Source organism: Caretta caretta, chromosome 2 (assembly GCF_965140235.1).
Source record: "Caretta caretta isolate rCarCar2 chromosome 2, rCarCar1.hap1, whole genome shotgun sequence".
NCBI classification, from domain to species: domain Eukaryota; kingdom Metazoa; phylum Chordata; order Testudines; family Cheloniidae; genus Caretta; species Caretta caretta.
This window is the reverse complement of record NC_134207.1, coordinates 3044670-3066918: the sequence shown is the minus strand read 5'-3', so window position 1 is coordinate 3066918 and position 22249 is coordinate 3044670. Positions and strand designations below refer to the sequence as shown.

Below are 22249 nucleotides of genomic sequence, written 5' to 3'. Positions count from 1 at the left end.
CTGGACCCTTGCTCACTCACTGCAAACTCGGCAAACTGTGCATCACAGTGTCACCGAGTGACGCCTGTTAGAGCATGATTATTTGTATTCAGCAGCACTTAGGGTGTGTCTACACTGCCTTCTCTCTGGGACTTGGGTGCACGTGATTCCAAGCCTGCTCTTCAGCGTCCACACTGCATTGTAAACCTGGGCTTACCATTGCTGGACCCGGGTCTCCCAGTCGTGCTAACTGGTCCGTACCGCACTATGGGTCTCACAGCCCAGTCAAGAGCCAACAGGTCCATACTGCACTACGCAGCCATTTTGACTTGGTTCTGCAGCTTGAGCCAAGTGACAGGGCTGGGACCTGGCTCACCGCGGGACTCGGGCTGTGACCCACCCTCTAGCAGCTCCTGAGTGGTGTCTGACCCAATTCAGATTGGCTTGCGTGTGGATAGATGGGGGGTTCGGGTACGAAGCTGAGTGTCCAGTGTAGACGTAGCCAGGCCCCATTGCACTGGGCTCTGTACTAACATCACTCCCTGCCCTGAAGAGCTCCCCCTCGAGGACGGGCAGAGACAGCAGGTGGAGAGCGCAAACGGGAACAATGAGACGATCGCGGAGTGAAGCAGCCGTGCTGCCGTACGCAGCCTATTCACGACGTGCGCGTGCGGGCGTGTGCCCCCGGCCAGGCCCTGGCTGAGCAGTGCACGAGCAGACACGGGCTCAGGGACAGGTCACTGGACAAACCCATGGGGGAGGCAGGGACCCTGCTGCATGGCACCTTGGGACCAGCGCTGGGAGGGCGCAGAGCGAAACCGCTGAGCACGCCCACAGCCGGGTACTGCGAGGGAATGACGCGGGAGGGAGGGGAGGCCAGAGCATCTCTCCACGGAGCCCTAACCAGGGCCCCAAATTGCGATCCCCCTCGAAGGCCGGTTCAGATAAATCCCACGACTGGACGGCTTTGGGGCTAGATTCAAACTGGCTCCTCCCGGGCTCTGTGTCCCATCCCCAGCCCTGCCAGTCCTCCCACCCTGGGGCCGGATCGGAGCCGGTGCCCCCTGTTGAGGAAAGGCCCCGTGTCCCTGCTGTCAGCTGGCGTGTGCGTGTTCGGCCTGTGTGCGGTCCCCGCTCGGCGCAGGTCGCTGGATCAGCTGACGCGTCGTTGCCTCGGGGGCGCTGCTTTGGCTGCTCAGTGCGTCCAGCCCAGGCGCTGCCGTGTTCCGGGGCAGCTCCGCGGACGCGGCTCAGTGACCACGGCGCGCGGCCCGCTTTCGTGCTCTCACGCCGCAGTCCACGCGCTCCCCGGCCCGCGAGCGCACGAGGGCCCTGTGGCGAGGAGCGGCCCCGTCAGCGGCGGGACTCGGCGCTGCCCCTGCGGCCGAACCAAGAATGAAGGCGAAGTCCCCCGACTCGTACAGACCAAACCACACAGCCAGCGTACCCCGTCTTGGACAAACCATCCCGAGCCGTCGTCCGCTGAACCGTCCTAGCTTGTACCCGACGGGGGCGGGGGGCGAGGGGGGCTGTACTGGCTGGAATATATTCATGGAAATATCTAGAGCCTGGGACACTAGCAAGAACTTTGCCCCGTTCATGTACTGCACCAGGGCTTAAATCCTCAAAGACTATTTCCCAGAGCCCAGCGGGCCCCCCCCCGCCCGCCATTCCGGGCTCATGGCTTTATCCCTCGGGTGGGGGCAGGACTTGGGCTTTAACCCTGTGCGGGGGACGCCAGGGATCAGGACTTTAGCCCCCCAGGCAGGGTGCTGGGGCTCAGGCAGGGTGAAAGGAACTTAAGGGACTTGCCCATACGCAGGGCCGGGGTCCTGAGTGGCAGGGGGGCTCGACCAGAAGGGGCTGGGCCTCGGGTGAAGGGGGTGGGGCCTTTAAATCTCTGGGCCCTTTAAATCGCCGCTGCTACCCCAGGACTCCCGCAGTGATGTAAAGGGCCCGGGGCTCTGGGCCCTTTTAAATTGCCGGCCTGGGGAAGCTGCCCCCTGCCGATATGGTTGGCTGCGTACTGGCTCTTGCCGGTACGCCATACTGGACAGGACTGGCTTACTTTCACCTCTGGACTCAGGGCTTTAGCCCCATTGGGCGGAGAGGGGCACCAGGGCTCGGGGCTTTAGCCCCATGGCGGGGAGCATGGGCCTGGAGAGGTTGGGTCTGGGACTTTGACTGCGGGGTATAATTCTCAGTTGATTCGGAGTAACTAGGCTATTTGCCAGTGCTGTGTCTATAAGAAGCAAAACAGGCGTTTGGAGCAGGGACATCACAAAAGAGCCCTTCACTAGAAGTGCCATGTCTCTAGTTCGACACAGCACTGTCCAGCCATGCGATGGGTTGTTCTTGCTGCGGGCTGTTACCATCTGGGAAATTTTGCTGGGCAGGAAACAGGAGCGACCCCCTTCTTTGTTCCACTGGATTGGGCCGGATTTTTGTGGCCACACACTGGAGTCGGGATGTTAACACCATTTCTAGCACAACAAACTGGGTGCGGTGCTCTGTAGGTTTGTATTGCTCTGCAGTGCACCAGTCGCTGACGTAGACTGCGTCGTATTTTTGTACAGTCCCATTCTCCGTCCTCCCCAACCCCCTGCCCAGCACTGACTATTAAACTCAAGTCATGCAAGCCCCGTGGCACGGTTCTGCTGTGGTCCCTGGCAGAGGTGGGGCGCGAGGTGTGTGTAGGGGGGAAGTCAGCTTAGAGTCCCTCTCGGAAAACACCAACGCGCAGTTGAGGACAGCACTCACAGCCAGGTCCGATTGCCCAGTGGTTCTGTGTGCCGGGATCCTGGCCCATTCCAGTCCCAATGCCCTCTGCTCACGAGCCCTGTGCCCTTCAGTGGAGTGCAGATGGGGCCAGGAGTCTGTCACCCGCCCATCTGCCCCAGCAGTCACCCCTGCTGACTCGAGACACCGTGTCTCCACCTGGCTGCCCCCGTCACTGGCTGGTTGCGTTGCCCCGGAGCAGCTCAGGCGAGGCCATGGGACAGTCCGTGTGGTGCCAAGGGCCACCCAAGAGCTGGAGCGAGGCGGCCGCGTGAGCCAGGCCCTTTTCAGCCAAGTGACGCTGCCAGGGCTGCTGGCGAGAGAGCTGGGACTGCGGCCAAGGAGGAAATTGGCTGGTTACACTTGTTAGCAAACAGCTCCTGGGGCTGAGGCTGGAACTGGCTGGCAGAGCCCAGCAGGGGAATCCAAACCACAAACTGTGACCCCCCCCTCAACACTGGGTAGGGAGAGGGGCTGAGGTCCCCCCCGGGAGCCTGTGGGACACCCTGGTCTGTCGCTGTCATGGTAACGCCTTGCCCCCCTCTCCCTATCACCAGATCTCACCTCTAGGGCACTGTGAAGATGTGACGCAGCAGGGAGGGGGGAGTGTTGACCTGGGAATGTGCCCTGGGGATGGGAGACCTGAGAGCCTGTCACCTGAGCCAGGAGGGGGACGGGGAGGTAACACCTCTGCCCAGGAATGTGAAGACAGGCTGCAGGAGAGAGCCTGCTGGGGGGAGGGGGGGGTTAGTTTTCAGTTTGGGGCTGGGTGGAGGAACGCAGGGAACCCCAGGGCTGGGGTCTAAGCTCCCTGCTCCCCCAGAAGGACTTGACTGAGGGGTCCTGGGTGTACCCACAACCTCTGTTGTGGACTGTGTTCCTGTTGTCCAATAAACCTTCTGTTTTACTGGCTGGCTGAGAGTCTCAGTGAATCCCAGGAAGAGGGGTGCAGGGCCTGGACTCCCCCACACTCCATGACAACTGGTGGCAGCTGTGGGATCTACTGTACCCCGTGACCGGCGCTTCCTGCAGTAAGTGACTGGGGAACAGTAACACGAAGGGGGATTGACGGGGACCAGGTGTGCTGAAGATTCAGAGAGAGACGGTTTCAGGGGGCGGTTAACCCCTGGGAGTGTATGACCAGAAAGAAGGACTTTTGCAGTAACAGGGTCCCCCGGGGGATTGCAGCGAGTGGTCCCAGGGGCGGAGGAGTCTGCAGCTCGACCCTGGCAAAGAGGTGGTGACCTCAAGAAGGACTGGCACCCTCGGGGTTCTTCCTGGAAACAGTGGAAAACTGCCCAGGCCTGCGAGTGGCCAGCAGGGAGATGTACGCTAAACGCCTTAAGAGCGACCTGGTGGAGCTGTGCAGGCAGAGGGGGCCGCGCATCGGGAGGTCCACCAAGGAACAGCTGATTGCCCAGTTGGAGGAGAGGGATCGCTTGGATGACCCGATCCCTGTCCCTAAAGGAAGCTGCCCGGTGGATGCAGCATGGGCCCTGGGGCCTGACTGTACTGGGAGGGGTCAGACTGCTGCTGAGGACATCCCAAGACCCTTCCTACCTATGCCTGGGGGAGGGGTTGGGGGAAGCCCAGTGAATACCAAGGGCACCCTGACCCCGGCAGCCAGCAGGGGATCCTCCCGGTGGAGCTCCCCATCCCTGGAGCGGAGGCGGCTGGAATGAGAGAGGGAGATGAAAATGAGGGAGCTGGAGGATCATGAAAAACAACGTCAACATGAGCAGGAGGAGAAGGAGAGGGAACGTCAGGAGAAGGAGAGGCAACGTAGGCATGAGCAGGAGGAGAAGGAGAAACAAAGACAGCATGAGCTGGAGCTGGCCAGGCTGAGGAGCAGTGGGGCCCCGGCTGCGGTGAGTGCGGGGGGACCCAAGACTGCAAGGAGCTTTGATAAGTGCTTCCTGGCCCAGCGTAAGGAGGGGGAGGACATAGATAGCTTCCTGACAGCCTTTGAGAATGCCTGTGAGATGCACAGGGTTGACCCTGCAGACAGGCTCCAGTTTCCAGAGTATAAAAATATTGCTCGGGCATGGAGGAATGAAATTAGGAGGGACAAATCGCACCTGGAGCTGCAGCTAGCGAGAGATGTTAAGAGTAACAAGAAGGGTTTCTTCAGGTATGTTGGCAACAAGAAGAAAGCCAAGAAAAGTGTGGGCCCCTTAATGAATGAGGGAGGCAACCTAGTGACAGAGGATGTGGAAAAAGCTAACGTACTCAATGCTTTTTTTGCCTCTGTCTTCACGAACAAGGTCAGCTCCCAGACTGCTGTGCTGGGCATCACAACATGGGGAATAGATGGCCAGCCCTCTGTGGAGAAAGAGGTGGTTAGGGACTATTTAGAAAAGCTGGACGTGCACAAGTCCATGGGGCCGGATGAGTTGCATCCGAGAGTGCTAAAGGAACTGGCGGCTGTGATTGCAGAGCCATTGGCCATTATCTTTGAAAACTCGTGGCGAACGGGGGAACTCCCAGATGACTGGAAAAAGGCTAATGTAGTGCCAATCTTTAAAAAAGGGAAGAAGGAGGATCCTGGGAACTACAGGCCAGTCAGCCTCACTTCAGTCCCCGGAAAAATCATGGAGCAGGTCCTCAAAGAATCAATCCTGAAGCACTTACATGAGAGGAAAGTGATCAGGAACAGTCAGCATGGATTCACCAAGGGAAGGTCATGCCTGACTAATCTAATCGCCTTCTATGAAGAGATTACTGGTACTGTGGATGAAGGGAAAGCAGTGGATGTATTGTATCTTGACTTTAGCAAAGCTTTTGACACGATCTCCCACAGTATTCTTGTCAGCAAGTTAAAGAAGTATGGGCTGGATGAATGCACTATAAGGTGGGTAGAAAGTTGGCTAGATTGTCGGGCTCAACAGGTAGTGATCAATGGCTCCATGTCTAGTTGGCAGCCGGTGTCAAGTGGAGTGCCCCAGGGGTCGGTCCTGGGGCCGGTTTTGTTCAATATCTTCATAAATGATCTGGAGGATGGTGTGGATTGCACTCTCAGCAAATTTGCGGATGATACTAAACTGGGAGAAGTGGTAGATATGCTGGAGGGCAGGGATAGGATACAGAGGGACCTAGACAAATTGGAGGATTGGGCCAAAAGAAATCTGATGAGGTTCAATAAGGATAAGTGCAGGGTCCTGCACTTAGGACGGAAGAACCCAATGCACAGCTACAGACTAGGGACCGAATGGCTAGGCAGCAGTTCTGCGGAAAAGGACCTAGGGGTGACAGTGGACGAGAAGCTGGATATGAGTCAGCAGTGTGCCCTTGTTGCCAAGAAGGCCAATGGCATTTTGGGATGTATAAGTAGGGGCATAGCGAGCAGATCGAGGGACGTGATCGTCCCCCTCTATTCGACATTGGTGAGGCCTCATCTGGAGTACTGTGTCCAGTTTTGGGCCCCACACTACAAGACGGATGTGGATAAATTGGAGAGAGTCCAGCGAAGGGCAACAAAAATGATTAGGGGTCTGGAACACATGACTTATGAGGAGAGGCTGAGGGAACTGGGATTGTTTAGTCTGCGGAAGAGAAGAATGAGGGAGGATTTGATAGCTGCTTTCAACTACCTGAGAGGTAGTTCCAGAGAGGATGGTTCTAGACTATTCTCAGTGGTAGAAGAGGACAGGACAAGGAGTAATGGTCTCAAGTTGCAGTGGGGGAGGTTTAGGTTGGATATTAGGAAAAACTTTTTCACTAGGAGGATGGTGAAACACTGGAATGCGTTGCCTAGGGAGGTGGTGGAATCTCCTTCCTTAAAAGTTTTTAAGGTCAGGCTTGACAAAGCCCTGGCTGGGATGATTTAATTGGAGATGGGTCCGGCTTTTGAACAGGGGGTGGACTAGATGACCTCCTGAGGTCCCTTCCAACTCTGATATTCTATGATTCTATGATTCTCACCCTGTTACTGAACCCCAAAGCCGTGGAGGTGTACAGCCAAATGAAAGGGCCGGAGGCAGGGGACTATGAACTGTTCAAACAGGCCCTGCTCCGTGAGTTTGGGCTGACCCCTGAGATGCACCGGAGAAGGTTCCGGAGTCAGCGTAAAATGCCTGAAGTCACCTACCTACAACTGGCCAACCGGATGCAGGGATATGCCCGCAAGTAGACAGCTGAGGCCCAAGCTAAAGAGGACCTGCTTGACCTAATCGTACTGGAGCAACTGTATGAACAGTGCCCTTCCGACCTGAGGCTGTGGTTGGTGGACAAAAAGCTAGAGAACCCGCAGCACGCAGGGCAGCTGGCCAACGAGTTTGTGAACAGTCGGTCAGGGGGTAGCCGGGAGGAGTCCCAAAAGAACAGGCCCCCCCGATGCAGAGAGAGAGTCACCATGGGACCTCCCAGCGGGGAAATAGGGAGAACCCCCTCCCAAGGGGAACGCCTGGCGTCGGGACCCTCCGACCTGCTTGAGGGGACCAACGTGACCTGAGCTGCTATCACTGTGGCCAGAGAGGCCACGTACAGACCCAGTGCCCCGGGCTCAGGGACAGACAGAGCAGACCCAACCTACCCAGGGTTAACTGGGTAGGGACCCAGATGGATGAGGGGAAGACGGCTCAGGCAAGGGGGGCTGCCAGCTTACCACCTGCTCAGGAGGGAAGAGTACCTCAGGCCAGCTCCGCCAGAGGGCTGGAGGCTCTGGACTCAGGGTTCTCGGTTTACAGGGTGGGCGCGGGGCTGTCCCTCCGGAGAGAGTGCCTTGTTCCCCTGGAGGTGGATGGGAGGAAGGTCAATGGATACTGGGATACGGGTGCGTAGGTGACGCTGGCCCGGCCCGAGGTGGTGGCCCCAGATCGGGTGGTGCCCAACACCTACCTGACCCTGACAGGGGTGGGCGGGACCCCATTTAAGGTGCCCGTGGCAAGGGTACACCAGAAATGGGGGGCCAAGGAGGGCCCCAAGGATGTGGGGGTACACCACCATTTGCCCACTGAGGTTTTGATGGGGGGAGACCTAGAGGACTAGCCAAGCAAGCCCCAGACCGCCCTGGTTGTGACCCGTAGCCAGAGCCGGCGAGGGGCACTGCACCCTTACCTTGGGGAGGGTACCACACCAGAGGCGCAGGACCCTACCCTGGTGGGAAGGGAGGGCCGAGGGGCACGGCTCAGAGAGGCGGAGGCCTCAGACCTGGCCACTGAGGGGGAACCGGTCCCCATCCCTTCCCCAGCCGCTGAGTTCCAGGCCGAGTTGAGGAAAGATCCCTCCTTGCGGAAGCTCAGGGACCTGGCCGACCTCAGTGTGGGACGGACCATGAGGAGAGGCTGCCAGGAGAGGTTCCTGTGGGAGAAGGGGTTCCTGTACCGCGAATGGGCTCCCCCAGGGGAAGTAGAGTCCTGTGGGATCAGGAGGCAGCTGGTGGTCCCCCAGAAGTATCGCCGCAAGCTCCTGTCCCTGGCCCATGACATCCCCCTCGCAGGGCACCAGGGAATCCGGCGCACCCGGCAGAGGTTGCTACAGAACTTTTACTGGCCCGGGGTCTTTACCACGGTCCGGCAGTATTGCCGATCCTGTGACCCCTGTCAGAGGGTGGGGAAGGTCCAGGACAAGGGAAAGCGGCTTTGAGACCTTTCCCCATCATAGAGGAGCCTTTCCAGAAGGTGGCCATGGACATCGTGGGGCCTCTCAGCAAGACGACCCGGTTGGGGAAGAAATACATTCTGGTCGTGGTAGATTTTGCCACCCGCTACCCTGAGGCAGTTCCCTTAGCTTCCATTGTAGCAGACACCGTGGCAGATGCGCTCCTGACCATCTTCAGCCGAGTGGGGTTCCCCAAGGAAGTCTTGACAGACCAAGGGTCCAACTTCATGTCGGCCCTGCTCCGGTGCTTGTGGGAGAAATGTGGGGTCCGGCACGACTGGGCCTCAGCGTAGCACCCCCAGTCCAATGGGCTGGTGGAGAGGTTCAACGGGACGCTAAAGATGATGCTGAAAACCTTTATGAACCAGCACTCGCAGGATTGGGACAAGTACTTACCTCACCTGCTGTTCGTGTACAGGGAAGTGCCCCAGGAGTCTACCGGATTTTCGCCTTTCGAACTGTTTATGGAAGGAGGGTAAGGGGCCTCCTGGACCTGATGAGAGACGAGTGGGAGGGGAAGGCCACTCCCGATGGAGAGTCAGTGGTGGAGTATGTCCTGATCTTCTGAGAGAGACTGGCTGAACTCATGGGCCTGGCCAGGGAGAATCTGGCCAGAGCCCAGAAGAAGCAGAAGGTCTGGTATGACCGCACGGCGTGGGCCCGTGCCTACGCCACCGGGGATCCGGTGATGGTTCTCATCCCCATGAGAAAGAACAAACTACAGGCCGCCTGGGAGGGCCCTTTCAAGGTCGTCAAGCAGCTCAATGAGGTAAACTATGTGGTGGAGCTGTCGAACCAGGCGCACCACCAGCGGGTGTACCATGTGAATATGATGAAGCCATATTATGCCAGGGGGAATGTGGTGTTGGCCATGTGTGGACAGTGGGAGGAGCAGAGAGATGACCCTTTAGTAGATCTATTCCCTGGGACCAGAGCTGGTTCCCCCCTGGAAACAATTCCCCTCTCGGATCAGCTAACCCCTGCCCAGCAAGCTGAGATCAGGCGGGTGCTGCATCCGTATCGACAGCTGTTTTCCAGCCAGCCTGGACGCACTAATCTGACTGTCCACCGGGTGCAGACAGGGTCGCACCCGCTGAGAAGATGCTCCCCCTTCCGAGTCACAGGGAAAACTGCTCAGGACCTGGAAAGAGAGGTCAGGGACATGCTGGCTTTGGGGGTGATCCAGCCATCTGTCAGCCCTTGGGCCTCGCCGGTGGTGCTGGTCCCCAAAAAGGATGGGTCAGTCTGGTTCTGTGTGGACTATCGGAAGCTCAATGCCATCACTGTATCTGATGCCTACCCCATGCCCAGGCCTGACGAGCTCCTAGACAAGTTGGGGGGGAGCTCGGTACCTTACCACCATGGACCTTACAAAGGGCTACTGGCAAGTGCCGCTGGATGCAGATGCCCGGCTGAAATCGGCCTTTATCACCCCTCTGGGGCTCTGAGTTCCTGACCCTGCCTTTCGGCCTCAAGGGAGCGCCGGCCACCTTCCAGCGCCTGGTGGACCAGCTACTGAGGGGGATGGAGAGTTTTGCCATGGCGTATATTGATGACATCTGTGTCTTTAGCCAGACTTGGGAGGAGCACGTGTCCCAGGTTAGACAAGTGCTGGACCGACTCCAGGGGGCTGGGCTGACTGTAAAAGTGGAGAAGTGCAAGATGGGAATGGCTGAAGTATCTTACCTGGGCCATCAGGTGGGGAGCGGCCGCCTAAATCCGGAACCAGCCAAGGTGGAGGTGATCAGAGACTGGCCTGCTCCCCACACCAAAAAGCAGGTCCAAGCCTTTATTGGGATGGCAGGATACTACCGAAGATTTGTGCCTCACTTTAGCGCCATAGCCGCCCCCATCACTGAGCTATACAAGAAGGGGAAGCCAGACAAGGTGGTCTGGACCGAGCAGTGCCAGGAGGGTTTCCGGGCGCTGAAGGAGGCTCTGGTCCGTGGCCCAGTTCTGGCAAACCCAGACTTTGACAAGCCCTTTGTGGTGTTCACCGACGCCTCCGACACGGGACTGGGGGCGGTGTTAATGCAGGAGGATGAAAAGGGGGAGAGACGCCCCATCGTGTACCTGAGCAAGAAGTTGCTACCCCGGGAGCAACGCTACGCGGCCATCGAGAAGGAGTGCCTGGCCATGGTGTGGGCCCTCAAGAAACTAGAGCCCTATCTCTTCGGGCGACACTTCACCGTCTACACCGACCACTCGCCCCTGACCTGGCTGCACCAGATGAAAGGAGCCAACACCAAGCTCCTGAGATGGAGCCTGCTCCTGCAGGATTACAACATGGACGTGGTCCACGTGAAGGGAAGTGCCAACCTGATAGCGGATGTGCTGTCCCGGAGAGGGGGCCCCGAACTTCCCCAGGTCACTGGTCAGCGTGACCCCGCTCAGTTCAGTCTCGAAGGGGGGAGAGATGTGACGATGTGACGCAGCAGGGAGGGGGGAGTGTTGACCTGGGAATGTGCCCTGGGGATGGGAGACCTGAGAGCCTGTCACCTGAGCCAGGAGGGGGACGGGGAGGTTGTCACGGAGTGTGGGGGAGTCCAGGCCCTGCACCCCTCTTCCTGGGATCCACTGAGACTCTCAGCCAGCCAGTAAAACAGAAGGTTTATTGGACAACAGGAACACAGTCCACAACAGAGCTTGTGGGTACAACCAGGACCCCTCAATCACATCCTTCTGGGGGAGCAGGGAGCTTAGACCCCAGCCCTGGGGTTCCCTGTGTTCCTCCCCCCAGCCTCCAAACTGCCAACTAAACTCACCCCGCAGGTTCCCTGCTGCAGCCTCTGTTCACATTCCTGGGCAGAGGTGTCACCTCCCCCTCCCCCTCCTGGCTCAGGTGACAGGCTCTCAGGTCTCCCATCCCCAGGGCACATTCACAGGTCAACACTCCCCCCTCCCTGCTGAGTCACATCGTCACATCTCTCCCCCCTTCGAGACTGAACTGAGCGGGGTCACTGTGACCAGTGACCTGGGGAAGTTCGGGGCCCCCTCTCCGGGACAGCGCATCCGCTATCAGGTTGGCACTTCCCTTCACGTGGACCACGTCCATGTCGTAATCCTGCAGGAGCAGGCTCCATCTCAGGAGCTTGGCGTTGGCTCCTTTCATCTGGTGCAGCCAGGTCAGGGGCGAGTGGTCGGTGTACACGGTGAAGTGCCGCCCGAAGAGATAGGGCTCTAGTTTCTTGAGGGCCCACACCATGGCCAGGCACTCCTTCTCGATGGCCGCGTAGTGTTGCTCCCGGGGTAGCAACTTCTTGCTCAGGTACACGATGGGGTGTCTCTCCCCCTTTTCATCCTCCTGCATTAACACCGCCCCCAGTCCCGTGTCGGAGGCGTCGGTGAACACCACAAAGGCCTTGTCAAAGTCCGGGTTCGCCAGAACTGGGCCACTGACCAGAGCCTCCTTCAGCGCCCGGAAAGCCTCCTGGCACTGCTCGGTCCAGACCACCTTGTCTGGCTTCCCCTTCTTGCATAGCTCAGTGATGGGGGTGGCTATGGCGCTAAAGTGAGGCACAAATCTTCGGTAGTATCCTGCCATCCCAATAAAGGCTTGGACCTGCTTTTTGGTGTAGGGAGCGGGCCAGTCTCTGATCACCTCCACCTTGGCTGGTTCCGGCTTTAGGCGGCCGCTCCCCACCCGATGGCCCAGGTAAGACACTTCCGCCATCCCCACCTTGCACTTCTCCGCTTTTACAGTCAGCCCAGCCCCCTGGAGTCGGTCCAGCACTTGTCTAACCTGGGACACGTGGTCCTCCCAGGTCTGGCTAAAGACACAGATGTCATCAATATACGCCACGGCAAAACTCTCCATCCCCCTCAGGAGCTGGTCCACCAGGCGCTGGAAGGTGGCCGGCGCTCCCTTGAGGCCGAAAGGCAGGGTCAGGAACTCATAGAGCCCCAGAGGGGTGATAAAGGCCGATTTCAGCCGGGCATCTGCATCCAGCGGCACTTGCCAGTAGCCCTTTGTAAGGTCCATGGTGGTAAGGTACCGAGCTCCTCCCAGCTTGTCTAGGAGCTCATCAGGCCTGGGCATGGGGTAGGCATCCGATACAGTGATGGCATTGAGCTTCCGATAGTCCACACAGAACCGGACCGACCCGTCCTTTTTGGGGACCAGCACCACCGGCGAGGCCCAAGGGCTGGCAGATGGCTGGATCACCCCCAAAGCCAGCATGTCCCGGACCTCTCTTTCCAGGTCCTGAGCAGTTTTCCCTGTGACTCGGAAGGGGGAGCATCTTATCGGCGGGTGCGACCCTGTCTGCACCCGGTGGACAGTCAGATTAGTGCGTCCAGGCTGGTTGGAAAATAGCTGTCGGTACGGATGCAGCACCTCCCTGACCTCAGCTTGCTGGGCAGGGGTTAGCTGATCCGAGAGGGGAATTGTTTCCAGGGGGGAACCAGCTCTGGTCCCAGGGAATAGATCTACTAAAGGGTCATCTCCCTGCTCTTCCCACTGTCCACACACGGCAAACACCACATTCCCCCTGGCATAATATGGCTTCATCATATTCACATGGTACACCCGGCGGTGGTGCGCCCGGTTCGACAGCTCCACCACATAGTTTACCTCATTGAGCTGCTTGACGACCTTGAAAGGGCCCTCCCAGGCGGCCTGTAGTTTGTTCTTTCTCACTGGGATGAGAACCATCACCGGATCCCCGGTGGCGTAGGCACGGGCCCTTGCCGTGCGGTCATACCAGACCTTCTGCTTCTTCTGGGCTCTGGCCAGATTCTCCCTGGCCAGGCCCGTGAGTTCAGCAAGTCTCTCTCGGAAGATCAGGACATACTCCACCACTGACTCTCCATCGGGAGTGGCCTTCCCCTCCCACTCGTCTCTCATCAGGTCCAGGGGGCCCCTCACCCTCCTTCCATATAACAGTTCGAAAGGCGAAAATCCGGTAGACTCCTGTGGCACCTCCCTGTACGCGAACAGCAGGTGAGGTAAGTACTTGTCCCAATCCTGTGGGTGCTGGTTCATAAAGGTTTTCAGCATCATCTTTAGCGTCCCGTTAAACCTCTCCACCAGCCCGTTGGACTGGGGGTGATAAGCTGAGGCCCAGTCGTGCCGGACCCCACATTTCTCCCACAAGCACCGGAGCAGGGCCGACATGAAGTTGGAGCCTTGGTCTGTCAAGACTTCCTTGGGGAACCCCACTCGGCTGAAAATGGTCAGGAGCGCATCGGCCACGGTGTCTGCTTCAATGGAAGCTAAGGGCACTGCCTCGGGGTAGCGGGTGGCAAAATCTACCACCACCAGAATGTATTTCTTCCCCGACCGGGTCGTCCTGCTGAGAGGCCCCACGATGTCCATGGCCACCTTCTGGAAAGGCTCCTCTATGATGGGCAAAGGTCTCAAAGCCGCTTTCCCCTTGTCCCGGGCCTTCCCCACCCTCTGACAGGGGTCACAGGATCGGCAATACTGCCGGACCGTGGTAAAGACCCCGGGCCAGTAAAAGTTCTGTAGCAACCTCTGCCGGGTGCGCCGGATTCCCTGGTGCCCTGCGAGGGGGATGTCATGGGCCAGGTACAGGAGCTTGCGGCGATACTTCTGGGGGACCACCAGCTGCCTCCTGATCCCACAGGACTCCACTTCCCTTGTGGGAGCCCATTCTCGGTACAGGAACCCCTTCTCCCACAGGAACCTCTCCTGGCAGCCTCTCCTCATGGTCCGTACCACCCTGAGGTCGGCCAGGTCCCTGAGCTTCCGCAAGGAGGGATCTTTCCTCAACTCGGCCTGGAACTCAGCAGCTGGGGAAGGGATGGGGACCGGTTCCCCCTCAGTGGCCAGGTCTGAGGCCTCAGCCTCTCTGAGCCGTGCCCCTCGGCCCTCCCTTCCCACCAGGGTAGGGTCCTGCGCCTCCGGTGCGGTACCCTCCCCGAGGTCAGGGAGCAGTGGCCCTCGCCGGCTCTGGCTACGGGTCACAACCAGGGCGGTCTGGGGCTTGCTTGGCCAGTCCTCTAGGTCCCCCCCCATCAAAACTTCAGTGGGCAAATGGTGGTGTACCCCCACATCCTTGTGGCCCTCCTTGGCCCCCCATTTCAGGTGTACCCTTGCCACGGGCACCTTAAATGGGGTCCCACCCACCCCTGTCAGGGTCAGGTAGGTGTTGGGCACCACCCGATCTGGGGCCACCACCTCGGGCCGGGCCAGCGTCACCTCCGCACCCGTATCCCAGTATCCATTGACCTTCCTCCCATCCACCTCCAGGGGAACAAGGCACTCTCTCCGGAGGGACAGCCCCGCGCCCACCCTGTAAACTGAGCGCCCTGAGTCCAGAGCCTCCAGCCCTCTGGTGGAGCTGGCCTGGGGTACTCTTCCCTCCGGGGCAGGTGGTAAACTGGCAGCCCCCCTTGCCTGAGTCGTCTGCCCCTCGTCCAGCTGGGTCCCTACCCAGTTAACCCTGGGTAGGTTGGGTCTGCTCAGTTTGTCCCTGAGCCCAGGGCACTGGGACCGTACGTGGCCTCTCTGGCCACAGTGATAGCAGCTCAGGTCACGTTGGTCCCCTCGAGCGGGTCGGAGGGGCCCGACGCCAGGCGTTCCCCTTGGGAGGGGGTTCTCCCTATTTCCCCGCTGGGAGGCCCCCTGGTGACTCTCTCTCTGCATCGGGGGGGGCCTGTTCTTTTGGGACTCCTCCCGGCTACCCCCTGACCGACTGTTCACAAACTCGTCGGCCAGCTGCCCTGCGTGCTGGGGGTTCTCGAGCTTTTTGTCCACCAACCACAGCCTCAGGTCGGAAGGGCACTGTTCATACAGTTGCTCCAGTACGATTAGGTCAAGCAGGTCCTCTTTAGCTCGGGCCCCCGCTGTCCACTTGCGGGCATACCCCTGCATCCGGTTGGCCAGTTGTAGGTAGGTGACCTCAGGCGTTTTACGCTGACTCCGGAACCTTCTCCGGTACATCTCGGGGGTCAGCCCAAACTCACGGAGCAGGGCCTGTTTGAACAGTTCATAGTCCCCTGCCTCCGGCCCTGTCATCCGGCTGTACACCTCCACGGCTTTGGGGTCCAGTAAGGGGGTGAGAAACTGGAGCCTGTCTGCAGGGTCAACCCTGTGCAGCTCACAGGCATTCTCAAAGGCCGTCAGGAAGCTATCTATGTCCTCCCCCTCCTTACGCTGGGCCAGGAAGCACTTATCAAAGTTCCTTGCAGTCTTGGGTCCCCCCTCACTCACCACAGCCGGGGCCCCACTGCTCTTCAGCCTGGCCAGCTCCAGTTCGTGCTGTCTTTGTTTCTCCTTCTCCTGACGCTCCCTCTCCTTCTCCTGACGCTCCCTCTCCTTCTCCTCCTGCTCATGTTGACGTTGTTTCTCCTTCTCCTCCTGCTCATGTTGACGTTGTTTCTCCTTCTCCTCCTGCTCATGTTGACGTTGTTTCTCCTTCTCCTCCTGCTCATGTTGACGTTGTTTCTCCTTCTCCTCCTGCTCATGTTGACGTTGTTTCTCCTCATGTTGACGTTGTTTTTCATGATCCTCCAGCTCCCTCATTTTCATCTCCCTCTCCCATTCCAGCCGCCTCCGCTCCAGGGATGGGGAGCTCCGCCGGGAGGATCCCCTGCTGGGTGCTGGGGTCAGGGTGCCCTCGGTATTCGCTGGGCTTCCCCCAACCCCTCCCCCAGACATAGGTAGGAAGGGTCTCGGGATGTCCTCGGCAGCAGTCTGACCCCTCCCAGCCCGGTCAGGCCCCAGGGCCCACGCTGCGTCTGCCGGGCGGCTCCCCTCAGGGATAGGGATCGGGTCATCCAAGCGATCCCTCTCCTCCAACTGGGCAATCAGTTGTTCCTTGGTGGACCTCCCGATGCGCAGCCCCCTCTGCCTGCACAGCTCCACCAGGTCACTCTTAAGGCGTTTAGCGTACATCTCCCTGCTGGCCACTCGCAGGCCGGGCAGCTTCCCACGGTTTCCAGGAAAAGCCCTTAGTGTGCCAGTCCTTCTTGAGGTCACCACCTCTTTGCCAGGGTCGAGCTGCAGACTCCTCCGCCCCTGGGACTGCTCGCTGCAATCCCCCGGGGGACCCTGTTACTGCAAAAGTCTTTCTCTCTGGTCACACATTCCCAGGGGTTAACCGCCCCCCGAAACCGTCTCTGAATCTTCAGCACGCCTGGTCCCCGTCAATTCCCCTTCGTTTTACTGTTCCCCAGTCACTTACTGCAGGAAGCGCCGTTCACGGGGTGCAGTAGATCCCACCGCTGCCACCAGTTGTCACGGAGTGTGGGGGAGTCCAGGCCCTGCACCCCTCTTCCTGGGATCCACTGAGACTCTCAGCCAGCCAGTAAAACAGAAGGTTTATTGGACAACAGGAACACAGTCCACAACAGAGCTTGTGGGTACAACCAGGACCCCTCAATCACATCCTTCTGGGGGAGCAGGGAGCTTAGACCCCAGCCCTGGGGTTCCCTGTGTTCCTCCCCCCAGCCTCCAAACTGCCAACTAAACTCACCCCGCAGGTTCCCTGCTGCAGCCTCTGTTCACATTCCTGGGCAGAGGTGTCACCTCCCCCTCCCCCTCCTGGCTCAGGTGACAGGCTCTCAGGTCTCCCATCCCCAGGGCACATTCACAGGTCAACACTCCCCCCTCCCTGCTGAGTCACATCGTCACAGAGGTAACACCTCTGCCCAGGAAAGTGGACGGAGACTGCAGCAGGGAACTGCTGGGGGGGGTTTAGTTACAGTTTGGGCTGGGTGGAGGAATGCAGGGAACCCCGGGGCTGGGGTCTAAGCTCCCTGCTCCCCCAGAAGGACTTGACTCAGGGGTCCTGGTTGTACCCACAAGCTCTGTTGTGGACTGTGTTCCTGTTGTCCAATAAACCTTCTGTTTTACTGGCTGGCTGAGAGTCTCAGTGAATCCAAGGAAGAGGGGGGCAGGGCCTGGACTACCCCACACTCCGTGACAGGCACATCTCATGGTACCTGGGGGGGTCCTAAAGCTCCAGGCCCTGGAGTCAGAGGATTATGGGAGACTCGCAGAACAAACACCCAGCGGCTTCCAGACCTGTGGGCTGCTGAAAAAAGCAGGAGACGTTTCCCCCCCCCCCCGATACCCCCCTTTGGTATTTCTCATCTCCTTTTGGTGGGCGCTTTCTCGCTCTCCTTACCCTGTGTGTCCCACCCCCCGCACCGCGAATCCACCCGCCACAGCTGCTGGGGGAGCCCAGACCCATGGGGCGGAGGTGGGGCTGGGCTGGGAGCCATTCTCATCGGCACTCTCCCCCCAGCCGTGCCTGGACGCGGGCCATGTCCTGCAGGAGAGCGCCGCAGTCTCTGGCCGGGTGACGGCCGACGTGGCCGGGAAGATGCTGGTGACGGTCATGTACCACGCGCTGCTGGGGGACTGCTTCCACGCCCTGCCGCCCCCCCATTATTTCCTGGGGTACATCTTTCGTCACTACGGCAACGAGTCCCAGAACCTGACGCTGGCAGGTGAGTTGGGGCAGCTGTGGCCAGGGGTAACCGAGGGCTCGGTTCTCCTCCCCACCCCCCCAGGCTCCTCCTTGCAGGGCCCCAGAGTCCTTTGCAGCAGGCCACTGGGGGAGGGCTGGGTTCCCAGGGGGATGGCTGGTGGGGACGATGCTTTGCTGAGCCCCCACCCCGTGGGAAAGGATGGCACAGGCGGATGGGTCCTGCAGCCCTTCAGCTCCATGGCCAGCGGGCACTTGGCACGGGTTTCCTTGCCAACGGGGCGTGTGCCAACTGCTGGCTCCAGGTGTGAGCAGGGCGCTCTCCGGTGGTAGGCTCAGGGACAGCCATGAGCCCGGTCCCTGCTGTCGCTCCAGGCCAGGACTGGTGCCAGTTCTGAGCGGCCCCCGGGCAAAGCCCTGCTCTGGCCCCCGGCAGGCCGATGGTGTGATGCAGGCTAATGCGTCCCCATTGCACCCCAGAGACCTGGGCTCCCGACAGCCTGGCTGGGCTCTCCCCACTCGCCGCGGGAGCCGGGTCCAGAGGGGGAAGTTCCTGCAAAGCCCCATCCCAGACCCCGCCTCAGCAACGCCCTCTCCAGGGTGGGGGGGAGCAGCTGGGATGAATTTCCCCGGCCATGTTCCACTTGACAACATCAATGGTGCCCGGCTGCCCACTCCTGGAGCTCTGGGCAGCTTGTGCGCCAGCATCCCCGGGCCCCAGCCAGCTCTGAGCCCTGGGGTGAGGGAGGATTAGAAGGGGACAGGGCAGGAGACTGCAGGGGAAGGGCCGCTCCTGCCCGGGGGCGACTGGGCAGGGAGCTGGCATGACAGGGTTGCCCTGGGACAGGCCTGACTGCACTGATGGGCCATCTGGCCTTGGGGCCAGAGGACGAGCACGCGGACCACCACCATGACAATGAATCACACGCCGATCACCACACGGAGCCCGCATCAGCTCCCCATGACAGCCAGCGCCACAGCGATCACACAGACCCCGACGATCACTTGGACCCGCACCCCGGCGACACGCTCAGGAAGCTGAGACGGAGCCTCCCCGGGCAGCGGGCGCTGGATGATCCCGGTCTTGTCTGGGACACGGTAGGCAGCAGGGCCACTGCTCTCCCCAGGTCAGCTGTCCGAGGGACCCAGAGTCCAGGGCAGGGGCATCTGGAGAATCACTGGGTTAAAGGCCAGAGGGACCCAGATCATAGTCTGACCTCGTGGGTGTCCCAGGCCCCCAGCACCCCCATGCGAACCCCACAGCTGAAACGTGACCGATGCACCCCAGCCCACAGGCAGAGCACAGCAGGGACTGTGGGGTACCGGTGCCCGAGGCCCCGCAATGGCAGGGCAGTGTCCCAGTGAGCTACACCCAGCGAATCCTGGCAAGTGACCCACATGCTGCAGGGGAAGGTGACCCCCCTGAGGTCCCTGCCAGTCTGACTGGGGGGAAACTCCTTGCCCACCCCACATGTGGGGATGTCAGACCCTGGGCATGTGAGCAAGAACCAGCCAGCCAAACACCAGAGAAAGGGACTGCCATCCCCAGTGCTTGAGAAAGGAGATAAATCCTCCAAGGATACACTGGGACAGATCCCTTTCTGACCCCGCCAGTGGCCGGCTGAAGCCCTGAAGCATAGACACAAACCGGAAGTGAGCCCTGGGCTGCTGAGCCCTGCCCCCACCATCACCAGCCACCCACCAGAAATGCATCCAGCTTTCTCCTTCCTAACCCCAATTCAGTTGCTCTCCCCAGAACCACTAGTGGGAGGCTGTCCCACAGCCCGAGAACAGAACCCAGGAGTCCTGACTCCCAGGCTCCCTCTAGCCACGCTCCCCTCCCAGGGCTGAGAACAGCCTTTCTCAGGGCAGTGGGTACTGCCTGGCAGCAGTCTGGCTGGGCAGAGGCCTGGGGGCAAAGCCGTGGGATAGGGAAGTTTCACACCCACGTTTCAGTTTGGGGCTGGAGTCGTGTCCTGCTGTCTGGTGCGCAAAGGGCAGTCACAGACCTCGGGGCAGGTCTCAGTGGCAGGAAGCAAAGAGCGTGGACTGCACCCTCAGCAAGTATGCAGATGACACTAAACTGGGAGGAGAGGTAGATACACTGGAGGGGAGGGATAGGATACAGAGGGACCTAGACAAATTGGAGGATTGGGCCAAAAGAAATCTGATGAGGTTCAACAGGACAAGTGCAGAGTCCTGCACTTAGGACGGAAGAACCCAATGCACCGCTACAGACTAGGGACCGAATGGCTCGGCAGCAGTTCTGCAGAAAAGGACCTAGGGGTGACAGTGGACGAGAAGCTGGCTGGGGGTCAACAGTGTGCCCTTGTTGCCAAGAAGGCCAATGGCATTTTGGGATGTATAAGTAGGGGCATTGCCAGCAGATCGAGGGACGTGATCGTTCCCCTCTATTTGACATTGGTGAGGCCTCATCTGGAGTACTGTGTCCAGTTTTGGGCCCCACACTACAAGAAGGATGTGGATAAATTGGAGAGAGTCCAGCGAAGGACAACAAAAATGATTAGGGGACTGGAACACATGACTTATGAGGAGAGGCTGAGGGAACTGGGGATGTTTAGTCTGCGGAAGAGAAGAATGAGGGGGGATTTGATAGCTGCTTTCAACTCCCTGAAAGGGGGTTCCAAAGAGGATGGATCTAGACTGTTCTCAGTGGTAGCAGATGACAGAAGGAGGAGTAATGGTCTCAAGTTGCAGTGGTGGAGGTTTAGGTTGGATATCAGGAAACACTATTTCACTAGGAGGGTGGTGAAGCACTGGAATGGGTTACCTAGGGAGGTGATGGAATCTCCATCTTTAGAGGTTTTTAAGGCCCAGCTTGACAGAGCCCTGGCTGGGATGATTTAGTTGGGGTGGGTTCTGCTTTGAGCAGGGGGTTGGACTAGATGACCTCCTGAGGTCCCTTCCAACCCTGATAGTCTATGATTCTATGAAGAGCCACCAGCCCAGGCAGTGTGGCAGCAAGAGCGTTATGCTTGGGCCTCGGGCTGGCAGCGAACCAGGGCAGAGCAGGCTGAGAAGCAGGAAACCTTCTGAGGGTGGGCTGGACCCATGTCGCTGGAGCTGGGACAAAGCCCTGGAGAAGCCACTATCCACTGACTGAGGGCCCTGGGCCGTGGGGGCCTCAGATCCGTGGCTTGGGTGCCCCTGACTCCGTCAGTAACTCACCATCTGTGTTTCCAGGTGTGTCTGAGCCCCGGCGACCTCCTGGAGATCTACAGCCTCGAGCCCGACGCAGGGATCTCTGGCCCGGACTTCACCAGCCTCAGCCCGGCTCTGATCCAGCAGCAGCTCAGCGGGGCCTGCTCTGTCCTTCACCTGAGCGTGCCCAGCGGCCGCCTGACCGTGGCAGAAAGTGAGGCCCTGTCTCCTGTACTGCTTTCCGTGCCGAGCCGGGGCTGCCAGGCGAGAGGGGCCCCGTGGCTGGGCTTGGCGGTGCTCGTGTGTTATGTCCCGCCTGGGTTAGAACACGGGGCAGCCCCCGGGGCGTGCGGAGATCTCTCCATTTCCAAGCAGCTGGTTGTGGGGCGGGATGCGGTGGCCCCGGTGCCCCATGTCCCCACAGCCGCTAAGAGTGAGTGCCCCCTCCCACGTCCTGTGCCCTGCGGGGGCAGACCCCAGCTCCTTCCTGCCTCAAGTGCCTGGGGGAGGAGCTGGGCGGGGGCATCGGGCTGGCTGGGAGTACCGCGTCCTGCCCTGTGCGGGCCGGGGTGGGTGACACCCGCTCTCTGCGCAGGGTACATCTATGGCTCGCTGGCCACGCTGGTGATCTGCCTGTGCGCGCTGCTGGGCATCGTCCTGCTCCTGTGCACCGTCTGTGCCAGCACCTACCCTTACGTCATCCAGGGCTTCGTCAGCCTGGCCGTGGGCTCGCTCACCGGGGACGCCCTGCTCCACCTCATCCCCCAGGTGAGCTGCCGGGCCAGCCGGGGGTCCGCGCCTGGGCACTGCGTGCACAGCTCGGAAATGGGCGTGGGTGAGCACCCCGGTGGCTGTGTGCGTGGGCACAGGGGCGGGTGCACATGGGTGTGCGTACGGGCACGTGGGAGTGTGTGTGGGTGTCCCGGCGTCCCCGGGCGATGCTCTGGAACTGCTCCCCACGAAGCCAGTCAGGACTCTGGGGCAGTCGCCTTTCTGTGAGCAGCCTGTCTTCAGGACACGCAGCTCACACAGCTTCCACCTTCCTGGGTCTGACCTCGGAGCATTCAGCATCCTCTGCCCCTCCGTGCGCTTCCCCCCAGCGAGTCCGCTCAGGCGGGGCTCCTGGGGAAGCCAGAGGGTCCTGCACCCCAACTTCGCAGTCAGACGTGACTCTCAGCCGGCCAGTAAAACAGAAGGTTTATTAGACGACAGGAACATGGTCTAAAACAGAGCTTGCAGGTGCAGAGAACGGGACCCCTCAGCTGGGTCCATTTTGGGGGGCAGTGAGCCAGACAACCCCGTCTGCACTTCACTCCATGTCCCCAGCCAGCCCC

At 59.9% G+C, this 22249-nt stretch overlaps 1 protein-coding gene across 1 annotated transcript in view; it reads left to right on the top strand.

The window, feature by feature from the left end:
• Window positions 1-22249, top strand: part of SLC39A4 (solute carrier family 39 member 4) — a 32072-nt gene that overhangs the window by 3970 nt on the left and 5853 nt on the right. The window contains exons 3-6 of the mRNA XM_048841887.2: window positions 17571-17775; window positions 18601-18851; window positions 20958-21129; window positions 21511-21683. Coding sequence (XP_048697844.2) covers window positions 17571-17775; window positions 18601-18851; window positions 20958-21129; window positions 21511-21683 — 801 coding nt within the window. The remainder of the gene's footprint in view (window positions 1-17570; window positions 17776-18600; window positions 18852-20957; window positions 21130-21510; window positions 21684-22249) is intronic.